We start from the raw sequence: 12,652 nt of genomic DNA, 5'->3' as shown, positions 1-12,652 counted from the left end.
GCAGAGACACAGGGAGAGGGAGAAGCAGGCTCCATGCACCAGGGAGCCCGACGTGGGATTCGATCCCGGGTCTTCAGGATCGCGCCCTGGGCCAAAGGCAGGCGCCAAACCGCTGCGCCACCCAGGGATCCCCATTTTTTTCAAGATTGATTTATTCATGAGAGACAGAGAAAGAGTGAGGGGGGTGGTGGGGCACAGACCTAGGCAGAGGGAGAAGCAGGCTCCATGCAGGAAGCTCAATGTGGGACTCGAGCCTGGGTCCCAGGATCATGCCCTGAGCTGAAGGCAGACGCTCAACTGCTGAGCCACGCAGGTGTCCCCAAAGTTTTTAAATTTTAGGCACAGAGCTTGGCCATTCTCAGACTATACTGGTCAATCTGTAGTGTTTACCTGACTTAATCCTATGGGAGTTCTAGAGTAACCAGAGAATCAGCAGATTGCCTTTACTTTGTCTTTAAGAATTTTTCTTCTTTGTGCTGTTCTGTGCCATTAACTTTTGAACAGGCTGCAAATCAGAGAAATGGTATAAAACTGTGTTTCCCTTTTTTCCAAGGCATACTACAAAGAAGATGCCATTTTTAGAGAGGCTTGGAAAATATTTAACAGATCACTTTACTGAGGACATAAAGGCATTCCAGTATCTGGGTATAACTTACCAGGTTGGAAAGTGTTGTTTTAAAGTAATGGCTTTCTCATAACCTAGCTTCCTTTCCACCATTCCTTGAGGATAGTACAGATTTCTCAAGGGAAACCAGTATTTTTTTCAGATATCATAAGAATTTTAATTTTAGGGATCCCTGGGTGGCGCAGCGGTTTGGCGCCTGCCTTTGGCCTAGGGCGCGATCCTGGAGACCTGGGATTGAATCCCACATCGGGCTCCCGGTGCATGGAGCCTGCTTCTCCCTCTGCCTGTGTCTCTGCCTCTCTCTCTCTCTCTCTCTCTCTCTCTCTCTCTCTCGACTATCATAAATAAATAAAAAAAAATTAAAAAAGAATTTTAATTTTAAAATTTGATGTAAAAATAAGATTTTATGTCAAATTAGATGTCACCTGGCATTCTGGTATGAATAGGAACAGATACGAGATAATTTAAGAATACAGAATAACAATACATATTTTGTCAAATTTTCCTACAAATTAGGAAGGTAAAAGTGTTTGTTTCATAGATAAACTTCATCCATCTAGAGAATTTTTTTTTAAAGATTGATTTATTCATGAGAGACAGAGAGGTAGAGCCATAGGTAGAAGGAGCAGAGAGAGAGAGAGAGAGAGAGAGAGAGAGGTAGAGACCTGGGCAGAGGGAGAAACAGGCTCTATGCCCAATGCGGGACTTGATCCTGGGACTGCAGGATCACACCCTGAGCCGGAGGCAGACTCAACTGTTGAACCACCCAGGCGTCCCTTTTCTAGAGAATTCTTGAGAATGGACTGTATTGTTAATAAAACCACCCATCTAGTATAACAGTACTGAGTATACACATGATTTGGAAATATGGGTACAGAAAGATAATGGTGTATTATGATGATATTTATTTCAGAAGTACTAAATTACATGGTCAGCATCAACAGGGGAAAAATGAGCCATTTGATAAAATAGTTTGCTATAGGTTAATTAGCCTGTAACTGGTTCTTAGAGGAATTTTTTTTTTTTTTTAATTTCTTATGTAATCTCTACACCTAGCATGGGCTAGAACTCCCCAACACTGAGATCAAGAGTTGCATGCTCACTAATTGAGCCAGCCAGGCACCTTTCTTAGAGAACTTCTTTAGATTGTCTTATTAATTTATAATGTTTAGGAATTTTCTGTGCCTGTTCCCATTCTGAGGCAATATTGCTAAACATAAAAGTCCTTTAACCTGACATGGCATTAAGGCCTAGTTGCATATTTATGTTCCCATAATAGCTTGTTTGGAGACCGTATTTGAGTTCTTTTGCTTGTGTTAGAATGCTTAATGAAAAATGGCAGAGGTAGGCACGTTATACCCAATTCATGCATTGTTATGTGCCCCCCAAAGCCTATTTTTAATCACTTGACATTGCTATTTATTAGCAGCCTGTCCTTAAAGGCAGTTGACTTGTGAGTCTATGTTAATATGGTGAAATATAGTGTCAATATGGCTACAAATTTTAACATTATAGTGGAGTAAAACAATTGGTTTTGGTACTGCTCACTCAATTCTGTACATGCTAGAGCTGGCTGGAGTCTGTGGCATGCTCATTGGTTAGAGTTGCTAAGGACTGTGCTTTTCTCTTCACAGCTATGTTGTGGGAAAGCTAGTCTCTTGAGCATTCTTGTTCTGAATAGACTGGAGTAATTTAACTTTTGTACTTTCTCAGCTTGTTAGTATTACATAACAAATGGCTGCTTAAAGACACCAGGAACACTGGCTGGGTTCTCCCAAGTGCTGCTGGCTAAATAGATGGGAGCTTCTAGTAACTAAGAGACTACAGTAGCTAATCTTTTTGATCTGAATGATCCAGATTGACTTTTAGAAGAAAGACCGCCTTCTGATCAGTGAAGATGTAAACAACAGACACTATAGGATATACAATCTAAATCTATATTATATTTGAATTAGACTGTAATCACTGACTTCATATGCAGTTCAAATATTAACTGACTTAGCATCTGGCGTGTTCTACCTCAGAATATAGGTTATTTGACTGGCATATATTGGAATCTTGACTAGTTAGAAGATAGCTTTAGTATTCTCAATACTGAGGAATTTTTGCTTACAGAAACTGAAGGCTCAGAAGAGGAGGATAAAGAAAATGACAAGGCTGAAGAAACACCAAATGAATCACTTCTTGAAAACAAGGTAAATTATTATTCAGTATCATCTTCAGCTTTCTTATTGTAGGACTGTAGCTTACTAGGGTAGGCCTTATCATAGCCATTTCTTGGTTAGGGATTGGGGACCCTTTATTTGTGCCTAGAATCCACACATCCATTTAATCCCAGGATGTCCTATCTATTAAGATAGGACCCACCAAAAAAAAAAAAAAAAAAAAAAAAAAAAAAAAGATAGGACCCAACATGTCACTGTTAGATACCATTCACATAAGGTGATAACTTGGAGAAAGATTATAGGGTTTTAGGTTTCTGTAGGTTTTAGGGAGAAAGTCTAAATTTTGAATCCTATATCCTGTGGGTTTTTTTTTTTTTTTTAAGCTGTATTAAATGATACATTTAGATTTGTGATCTAAAAATGCCTGTCTTCTGAATAATACCAATGATTTGGATATACCTTTTAGTCTCTTCAAGAAAACGAAGAGGAGGAGATTGGGAATCTAGAGCTTGCCTGGGATATGCTGGATTTAGCGAAGATCATTTTTAAAAGGTAAAACTTTTAGTGTTTCTAGGCTCAGGTTGGGAGTTTGGAGGTTGGAAGTAGAATATCAGTTAGGCTTGGATGAATGCTATTAGGATTTCTGATCTTTTCCTTTCAGGCAAGAAACAAAAGAAGCTCAGCTTTATGCTGCACAGGCACATCTTAAACTTGGAGAAGTTAGTGTTGAATCTGGTAATACATTTTCTCTTTCCTTTAATGTTCCCCTCTACCCAATTCTTCCTCTAATTCCTTAAAATTCAGCTTAATTGATCATCAATTGTGGGCAATTGGAATAAGATTTTATTTGAGACAGAGAGGACAAGCAGGGGGAGGGACGGGGGAGAAGCAGGCTGTCTGCTGAGCAAGGAGTCTGACACCAGGCTCCATCCCAGGACCCTGAGATCATGACCCTGAGCTGAAGGCAGACTCTTAACTGACCCTGGCAGTTGGCTTTAACATGGCAGTTGGTTTGGGTTCCTATAGAATAGTGGAAAAATCTCTTCTGAGTCTTTTTTAGTCATTTCCCCCCACCCCCACCCCCAGTTTCCTGTACAGTGCTCTAAAATTAGGAGTATTAAAAAATAAATAAATAAAATAAAATTAGGAGTATTAGGACACCTGGGTAGCTCAATGGTGGAGTGTTTGCCTTCGGCTCAGGCCATGATCCTGGTCTGGGGATTGAGTCCTGCATCGGGGTCCCTGCATGGAGCCTGCTTCTCCCTCTGCCTGTGTCTCTACACCGCACCCCCGTCTCATGAATAAATAAAATCTTTAAAAAAAATTAGAAGTATTATATATTAAATCCCATCCATTTGCTTGCTATTCTTTTTCTCTTTATTAGAAAATTATGTCCAAGCTGTGGAGGAGTTCCAGGCTTGCCTTAACCTGCAAGAACAGTACCTGGAAGCCCATGATCGTCTTCTTGCAGAGACCCACTACCAGCTGGGCTTGGCCTATGGATACAACTCTCAGTATGATGAGGCAGTGGCACAGTTCAGCAAATCTATTGAAGTCATTGAGAAGAGAATGGGTGAGTGATCATCAACTGTTTGTTGATAAACTTGACTGGATCCAGTAATCAACAAGATTAAAAAAAAATGGATCCTTTGGTGGTAACTCTTACTGATCACTTCAGCCTGTTCTTTGTAGCTGTACTGAGTGAGCAGATGAAGGAGGCTGAAGGATCATCTACTGAATATGAGAAAGAAATTGAAGAGCTGAAGGAACTGCTTCCTGAAATTAGAGAGAAGATAGAAGATGCAAAGGAGTCCCAGCGTAGTGGGAATGTAGCTGAATTAGCTCTGAAAGCAACTCTGGTTGGTTTGGTTTCCTTTTAAAGTTTTGATAATAGAATGTTTGATATTGTTGGAAGGCTCATGGCATTAATGTTCCATTTGCCTAGGAACCATGACATGGTTTCTAGGGAGTTGGTGGTTCGAAAAAATGTGAGCATTTATCTAATTATTCTTATCAAATGGTATAATGCTTAAGAAATATACTTTGGAGCCAGACTGGGTTATATATCTGTATGTGACCATGAGCATGTTACTTTAGTGTTTGCTTAATAAATGTAAGCTATTACTTCCATCTTTGAGAACTCCTCTGTATAGATTAGTAAGGTATTGATGGCTTTTAGCTTTGGCTCTGCTTTTGACTGCTGGAATATCAAGGAGCTTTCTATGCCACAGGTGATGACATGATATGGAGGAGTTAATTTAACATCTACACTGTGCCTAAACCCCCAGTTTGGGGGTAGCAGGTGCAGGTAAAGTGGGGATGGATGAAATTGCTATTATATGTAGGCCCACTAGTATTGAGGTCTTAATCAGTTATTTCATAATTGGTAGATACCTGTGGTAGGTGTGTGGGTGATCCTGGTACGTTCTTTTCTGGGGCCCACTTGGGTCTGTCCCCTCTCACACAGGTGGAGAGCTCTACTTCAGGTTTCACTCCTAGTGGAGGCAGCACTTCAGTCTCCATGGTGAGTATTCAGGTTATTTTTGTCACTTAATATTAGGCCTATTTGTGTCCTGTGTAGTTGTACATTGTTAATAAAGTCCTTTTTGTCAGGTTGCCAGTAGAAAACCAACAGATGGTGCTTCCTCATCAAATTGTGTGACTGATATTTCCCACCTTGTCAGAAAGAAGGTAAATCTACATGTGGTCATTTCCCTTCTGTTTTCTTTCCGTTTGCTTTTGTTTTGTTTTGTTTTTTGCTTCACATGATACATGAGTAATCATTTCCTAGTATTTGGTGTGATAAGGCATTCGTTTTGTGAAGTTGGTGAGGATTTGAGTGACGGTAGTTTTCACTTGAATATGTGTTCTGACAATTTTTCAGGCCTCTTTTGGCCCAGGACTATCAGGGAAAGCTGCTGAGAATTGCTTACGTCGGCTCTTTTTCTTTGATAGTAGTCATTGAGCTGCAGACCTGCTGATAGTTAAACTTCTGAGTCTGCCTTCTCCTGCTGGTTACAGTAGTTTTTTTCTCTTGTGGGAGACTGATTCCTTTGTTTCTGGATTCACAAACTTGGGGTTGGCTTACTGTTCAGATCTATTCCTCACACTCACCCAGATCTATTCCACCCTTCCCAGGAGAGAGGCTGGATTGGTATGTTGTGGTTTCTAATTTCTTGTACGAGCAGAGGTTGGCATCTGCTTCCTGTGGCCATGAGAGAGGCCCTGAGAGCCATGGATCCCGCTTTTGAGGATATCTGCACCATGGGGTGGCAGCAGTGGGGGAGGAGAGGTGTGAAGGGGTTGTTAAAGTTTTGCAGTTCTTGTAAAAAAGCATTCAGCACATTTGTGAAGCCTTCACAATTATATCTTTAGAGGAAACCAGAGGAAGAGAGTCCCCGGAAAGATGATGCAAAGAAAGCCAAACAAGAGCTGGAGGTCAATGGAGGCAGTGGGGATGCCGTCTCCAGTGGAAATGAAGTTTCAGAAAACATGGAGGAGGAGGTGGGCAGTTAAAGAGGGCTTGGACTCTTCTTGCCTTATTTCCCCTTGTTCTCAGGCCCTGGGGAAGCTAGTCCTCCTAAGTGCATGTTCCTTACCTTGAGACTGTTTGGATTACTTGAATGTAACCCTTATAAGAACAATGCAGGGAACTCTTTGGTTATAGAATGTAGGATGTCTCTCTCATTGATGAATGGAAACTATATACATATCATAGGTCCCACTCTAATGAATGTATGAGAAGGCACTTGATTGGCAAGACCATTGGGTTACTTCTGCTTGTTCCCTTTCCAAGTAATGTATGAACATTGGCTCTGTCAGCCCTACTATAGAGAATTTAGGATATGGCCTTACATTTTGTGGTAATTGTCCTGTTAGTAGTGTAGGGAGCCTAGCAGGGTTTAGGAGACCTGTTCACTTGCTCTGAGGCCTGCTTGATTGTAGAAGACAATAGCTTAAACCAGGGTCATTTATGCCCAGGCTCCCTATTTATCTTCCAGGCTGAGAATCGGGCTGAAAGCCGGGCAGCAGTGGAGGGGACAGTGGAGGCCGGAGCTACAGTTGAGAGCACTGCATGTTAAAAGAGGGCACAGAGCCTTCCTCCTGAGGGAAAGTGTTTTTGTATATAATGTATTTTTTCACTTTGGGGGGATTCTTTTTGTATAACTTCAATAAAGATTGTAAGCAAAGGTTGAGGCTTTGATGATTTTTTTTTTCTTAAATACTGGCTGAAACTGTGCCTTGGAGCACTCTGGGTTTATAGAGTGGTCAAAGGTGTACCCCTCTCCCCCTTTCTGTACTGATCTGTTGGAAATTCTCATCCAAGTTCCTGTCTAATGTGGAGGTGATCAAATCAAGCATAGCCATAGGCCCTTTGTTTTCCAATGGTGCTATATATTTTTCCCATTTTAAATACCGGACTGCTGTCTTGAAAACCCCTTCATTTTGGTGCTTTCCTTTGATGGGGGCTATAGAAGCAAGACTTGATTAAGATCTTTGCTCTTTGGTGCTGATACTGTTTGATGGACTTTGTGAGCTGGTAACCTACCTGCCTGAGCCAGGCCCTAAAGTGATAATTTTTATGCACCTAATCTCCAACTGGGGGTCAATAATTCTGTCCTGGTTTAAAAAGAACTCTGAAGAAAACTTGTGAGGGAGGGGTGGAGGAAGGTGACCCCTGAAGAAAACCGGTTTGCTAACTGTGGAGAATTGAGCTTTCTGGTTTGAAAGTGGCTAAGAGACTGGATGCTTTGAATGTAGTTGGAACAATCTGTGGGGAGGCTGGCTGGTGAAGTTTTGTTTTTTGTACAGAAAGGCTGAAATATATCTTATTACTTGAATCCAAATTGTTACCCATCTGCAGTTTTGACTTCTCAAATAAAGATGCTAAAAAATGTTGCTGGTCTGGACTTGTGTTTAAAGATTTTCCAGTGAGATCCTGTGCTATCTCAAGCATTTGAATGTGGGATGTGGGGTTGAAAGAAACTGGGCCACCAGTTTTGGCTGCCCAGTCTAAGAGTGCTGGTGCTCAGGATTCTGAAAATATTTTTTGAAGATTTTATTTATGAGAGAGAGGCAGAGGGAGAAGCAGGCTCCATGCAGGGAGCCCGACCTGGGATCACGCCCTGGGCGGAAGGTGGCGCTAAACTGCTGAGCCACCTGGGCTGCTCAGGATTCTGATATTAAAGCCATCCCCTTGAGACCTCACTCCTGTTCAGGGTGCAAGGCTAGTGGGAGACCCCTCTTGCCTGAACTGCTTCTGCCCCCGTGACCCTTAGTTTAAGAACCCGTTACAACAAAACAAAAAACAAAAAACCCTTTACGCACCAGTTACTATTGGGATCCGAATTCCAAACAGGGCCTGCCCTTACCTAATGGGATATAGTAATTCTGACCACCCACAGGGCTACTTTGCTGCACTGGACAGTATTTCAGAAACTGCTATTTGAATGTCCAATGTCCGAGGCAGTTTTTCAGTCTATATTTTGTTTTCTAAAGAAATAAAAGGGAAAATGGTTGCAATTTTTCTGGGCTGGTCATGGTAACTCATGGCTCCAGAATTTTTGGCTTTGGACTTCCCGAAGGTACCCCTGTATTGCATGTTCTTCCAAGTCCTGAAGATTTTAGGCCTTTGACCTTTGGTTGACACTGGGTTCTGGGGCTAGGCCGGATATCAAATTTCAGCCAGATTTTACAGGTGACCCTCTGTAAGTGTGTAAGGTATGGGAGCGCCGTTTATGGGGACCTTTATAGCCCCGAAGGCTTCCCAGGGGGAAGTCCTGAATGAAGAAGTGTGGCAACAAGATGGGCTTTAGCAAAACAGCAACAACAAAAAAATAGGTGAGAACAAATTTATCAAGTTCCTTTAACAAAGAGTGCCCCCTGCTCATATTTAAAGAATTTATATTCCAGGCAATATTGCAAGAACTCACATGGGGTGGGGGTGGGGAGAAAAAAATCCTGTTTTACAAAAGGAAAACTGGTGAAGAAACGCCAAGTATTTGTGGAAGGTGGTAAAGCTGTGCTTGGACCTCCTATCTTGAGCTTTTATCTGCTATTTGCTGTCTAAAACCCCCTGAGAACATGGAGTAGTAAAGCTGCAGTTCTGGCAACAGGCCTCATTCTGAAGTCCTAGTTCTGTGTATGGGAAGCTACTCATGTCCACGTTCCTTAAACTCAAAGCCAGAGGGAGTGGGTCAAAGCTGGGATGAGGGCCCAAATCCTCATCTGTCCTTGACTCTGCTGCTGAGGGGCTCTTCTGCAGGAGGAGGGGGGTCGACAAAGCCAGCTGTGGGGACAAGGTAGCTTGCTTCTAGTGAAGGTGAGCAGGACGTCTGTGGAACAGGGAAAAATTTATCTTTAGCAAGAGGTTAATATCTTGACTACCTAATGTAAAACCAGGTTAAAAGCCTCACTGCTGATTTTATCCCTTTACATAGTTAAAGGAGTTAATTCACAGAAAGCTTGGAACACGGTGCTCAACAAATGCACTGAACCACACCAATGACACCTTGGTGTCCCCAGCTCTAGGCAGGCCCTCACCGGAGGTGGGTACTGGTACTCCTGGGTGTTTGTTGGGTTGATCTCTGCCAGTGTCTGGACACCCGCATCTCTTGCGTTAACCAGTCTCAGAAAGAGCTCGGCCTGACCTACCTGGAGAGATGAAATGGTACTGCATCCATCTGTACCTGGAGGAGCACCTGGCCCCTGTCCTCCACACTCACCTGGGGAATCCCATTCAGCTGTCCAAGGCTAAGGCTGGGGTCCAGAGGGAGGGCCCGAAGTGGAAGACGCCAACGTCCACTCAGCACCCTTTGATCCCAGTCAAAGAGCACCAGGGAGGCCCAAGCCTTGGGCCGTGGTTCCCCAGCCCCTGCCAGCCCCTGCCAGGCCTGTAGCTCACAGACCAGGGATACTGATGGTGAAGGTGGCAGTCTAGAAACAACCAAAACAAGGTGTCGGAAGCCAGAACTGTTCTTTCCTTGGGCAGCTCTCCGAGCCAGCAGCCCTCTATACAGATGAGAAAACTCAGCAGGATGAGGGAAGAGCCTCAATTAAAAAGCACCGGAGTCGGTCTCCACGTCCTGACCTGGGTACAGGCTGCCTGCTGGCAAGGATGGCACAGTTGCCCACAGGCCCCGGAGCTGGAGGTGGGGGCAAGCAAAGGGCTGGAGGCAATGCTGTGGCCCCTCCTGTATCCTGTCCATCGCGGGTCAAGCCAGTTACCAGTTGCACCCAAGTCCAAGAAGCCTCAAGGCCCCGAAGGAAGTCATAGAAAATGACCAGGCCAGCCCTGAAGAACACAGGTCTCAGCTGGCACCTATAAGCCCCATCACCCCCCCACCCTCAACTCTCAACCCTGACCGCCCCACCCCAACCCTGGCCCTCACCCGTCAGTTCCCCAACCCTAGCTCTTCCTAGTAGGTCTCCAGTTCAGAGTATCAGAAGAGGGAGCAGGCCTCACCCAGGGTCGTAGGGTGCAGGGCCCAGAACGTCAGGAGCGGGCAGGAGGAAGTGCGGATCCAGGCCTAGGTTTCTGGTCATGGTTCCCAGGGCCCGCAGCTGTGAGTGGGGGAAGCGCTGACTCCGGCGCGGCCCCAGGCGCCTCGGCTTCCCAACTACCCAAACCAGCTGCCCGGGCCCCACCCCCTGGGCCCTCACGGCCTTTTCGGCGCCACTCAGTAGGACGCCTGCCGAAGGTGGACGCGGCGGCAGCGGAGGAGCCACCGGCGGCGGGAGGCGTGGGGGATCTTCCCTCCTCAGGTACCGGCTGGGATCCACCACGGGGCGAGGCTCCCTGGGCCCTGGGAGCAGAGTTAAGGGTAGGGCAGCCGTGCGCGGGCCGCGGCAAGTACCAGGGCTGAGAGGCCCTCTCCCTGGCGGCCGGCGATGGCGAGGGCAGGAACGCGCAGCCACAGCGCGCCCAGTCCCCACGCGTAGTCCCTCTAACCCCTTCCTCTGAGCTCGGCCTCCTGGGAGAGCGAGATGGCGCGGGGCAAGGGCGCTCGCTGACCCCAGGACGCAGGGCCTGCGCCCCTCTGCATCCGCAAGGCCAGGATTTCTGCCTCCAGGCGCCGGTTTTCAGCTTCCACTGCCAGAAGCTCCTCCAGGGCGGCACCTGTCCGTCTTCCTGCGATGAAAAAGTTTGTCACCTCTGACCCCTGGTGACCAGCTGGTGCGATCGGATCCGAGCAGCTCTCTCCAGCTCCAAAGCCTCTGGACAGGGCTGGACTCACTCCAGCTAGCCGTTGCCACAGAGGCACCCACGGTTTCCACCTTCGGGTAGTTCCCACGCCAAAGCCGCCTCCCGCCCGCCCTTTCTCCTCCCAGAATTAAGGCCACGGCTTCCGAGAGGCCCTCCCGCTGGCTCCGCCTGTTCACCTCTGCGGGGCTGCAGCCGCCGCAGATCCAGTGCTGATGCCTCCACTTGCAGTTGGCACATGTGGCCCAGAACGTCGGGGTTCCGGCCCCCGCCTCGAACGTAGGCCTCACGCAGGGCCCTGGGGACGCAGTGGCCGACAGGACGCAGCAGGGATTTTCCAGGATTGAGCAGCGCTTCGCCCCAGCCGCCCCGGCCCCCGGTCCTTACCCGATCTCGGCAGCCAGAGTCGCCGGGGTGGCCTGCAGCACCGGGCAACACAGCTCCGCCTCTCGCGAGGCGTGGGGCCGGGTCCTGGGGCCGGGGGGCGCGGACCCGGCGTTGCGGCTCCCGACGCCCGACGCTCGACGCCAGGCCCCCGGAAGCCCCGCCCCCTCCCGGGGGCACGTGCGGCCCTCCGGCTGCGAGGGGGCCTCCGCCTCGCGCGCCATGCCCCGCCCCGGCCCCGGCTCGGCCCCGCCCCGCCCGCCCCGCCCCCCGGCCGCGCGCCGAAGTCCCCGCGGCCGCTCTCACCCGGGCTCGGGCTGCAGCAGCCGAACCTGCGCCCCCAGCGCGTCCAGAGCTCCGCGCGATCGCCTGGCTTCCGCCCGGAGTTCTCGAAGCTCCCGCTCCAGGCCTCGGAGGCGTGCTATTCCGGCCCGGGTCTGGGCCAAACCTTGGAGGCGCTGGCTCAGTTCTGAGGCGTTAAGGGACCGAGTCGCAAAGGGTCCGACAAACTCGAAGCCGAGGGCGGGGGCTCCCCTCCCCTCACCCTCGCGGCGTCGCTCCAGAGCCCGGCTCTGCGACTCCGTCTCCGCCACCCGCTTTGCGTGAGTCCCTTGCAGCGCCCGAAGCCGCTCCCCAGGGCTTCCAGCAGCTTCGGCGGTGGGGCCGTGCGCGGGCGCCTCTCTGCGGGGCCCTTCTAGTCCCCTGGGGACCTCTGTTATCCAGGGCAGCATGTCCTGGAGGTACAGCCACAGCCGCTGCACCTGGACGTAATGGGAACCCGCGATCTGTGTTGGGGTAACCTGCCTCAAGATGGCAGGGACCTGGGGGAGGAGGCTTCATTTCGAGCCAGTGGGGAAAGCGGGGAGTACCTCCTCGGTTAGCTGCTTTAGAGCCAATTCGCTGGCCTCCTGGTCTGGGAGGCCCTGGTGTTCTTGTGGCACAACCTGGCGACAGGGCGTGGGGTGAATCCGAGGCTCCGAGTTGCTTCAATACCCACCCGTGCAGCCACGGACGGGCCCTTTCGAGGGGGGTGACCCGGGGTCACCTCGCGGGTCAGACGGCCAATGCAGAAGCGCTGAGTGTGGGTGGCCAGCAGTGGCCAGGAGCGGAAGACCATGTCACAGGACCCGCAGGACAGGAGCCCTGGCTCCTCAGGGAACGCGGCCATGGGACGGGACCCTTCGCTCTGCCAGCCGGGACCTGCGGGAGGGAGGACAGAGCGGGGCCAAGGGGGAGGACGAAACTAAGCCAGAGGCTGAGACAAGGCCAGGTTGG

General features: G+C 48.5%; 2 protein-coding genes across 5 annotated transcripts in view; one reads left to right on the top strand and one right to left on the bottom strand.

Moving 5' to 3' along the window:
• NASP (nuclear autoantigenic sperm protein) overlaps nt 1-6,980 on the top strand; it is a 40,215-nt gene extending 33,235 nt beyond the window's left edge. For 3 of the 4 annotated variants that reach the window (XM_072772383.1, XM_072772385.1, XM_072772386.1), the window contains 9 exons: nt 2,741-2,820; nt 3,257-3,342; nt 3,452-3,525; nt 4,175-4,363; nt 4,483-4,649; nt 5,258-5,314; nt 5,404-5,481; nt 6,166-6,294; nt 6,792-6,980. In XM_072772383.1, coding sequence (XP_072628484.1) covers nt 2,741-2,820; nt 3,257-3,342; nt 3,452-3,525; nt 4,175-4,363; nt 4,483-4,649; nt 5,258-5,314; nt 5,404-5,481; nt 6,166-6,294; nt 6,792-6,872 — 941 coding nt within the window. In that variant the 3' untranslated portion in view covers nt 6,873-6,980. The remainder of the gene's footprint in view (nt 1-2,740; nt 2,821-3,256; nt 3,343-3,451; nt 3,526-4,174; nt 4,364-4,482; nt 4,650-5,257; nt 5,315-5,403; nt 5,482-6,165; nt 6,295-6,791) is intronic. The other variant, XM_072772384.1, reaches the window with a different exon arrangement.
• A 1,648-nt stretch (nt 6,981-8,628) lies between these two features.
• CCDC17 (coiled-coil domain containing 17) lies at nt 8,629-12,652 on the bottom strand. The gene is given in 15 exon segments (XM_072772389.1): nt 8,629-9,020; nt 9,022-9,125; nt 9,334-9,444; nt 9,516-9,726; nt 9,881-10,084; nt 10,256-10,353; nt 10,480-10,549; nt 10,726-10,895; nt 11,085-11,107; nt 11,173-11,291; nt 11,381-11,464; nt 11,684-11,846; nt 11,922-12,138; nt 12,247-12,351; nt 12,387-12,652. Coding segments are annotated over 15 exon segments (2,013 nt in total). The 5' UTR covers nt 12,546-12,652; the 3' UTR covers nt 8,629-8,845.

This window comes from Canis lupus, chromosome 13 (genome assembly GCF_048164855.1).
Source record: "Canis lupus baileyi chromosome 13, mCanLup2.hap1, whole genome shotgun sequence".
Taxonomy (NCBI): Eukaryota; Metazoa; Chordata; class Mammalia; order Carnivora; family Canidae; genus Canis; species Canis lupus.
Note: the sequence above shows the minus strand (reverse complement) of the source record. Positions and strands in the feature narration are given on the sequence as shown.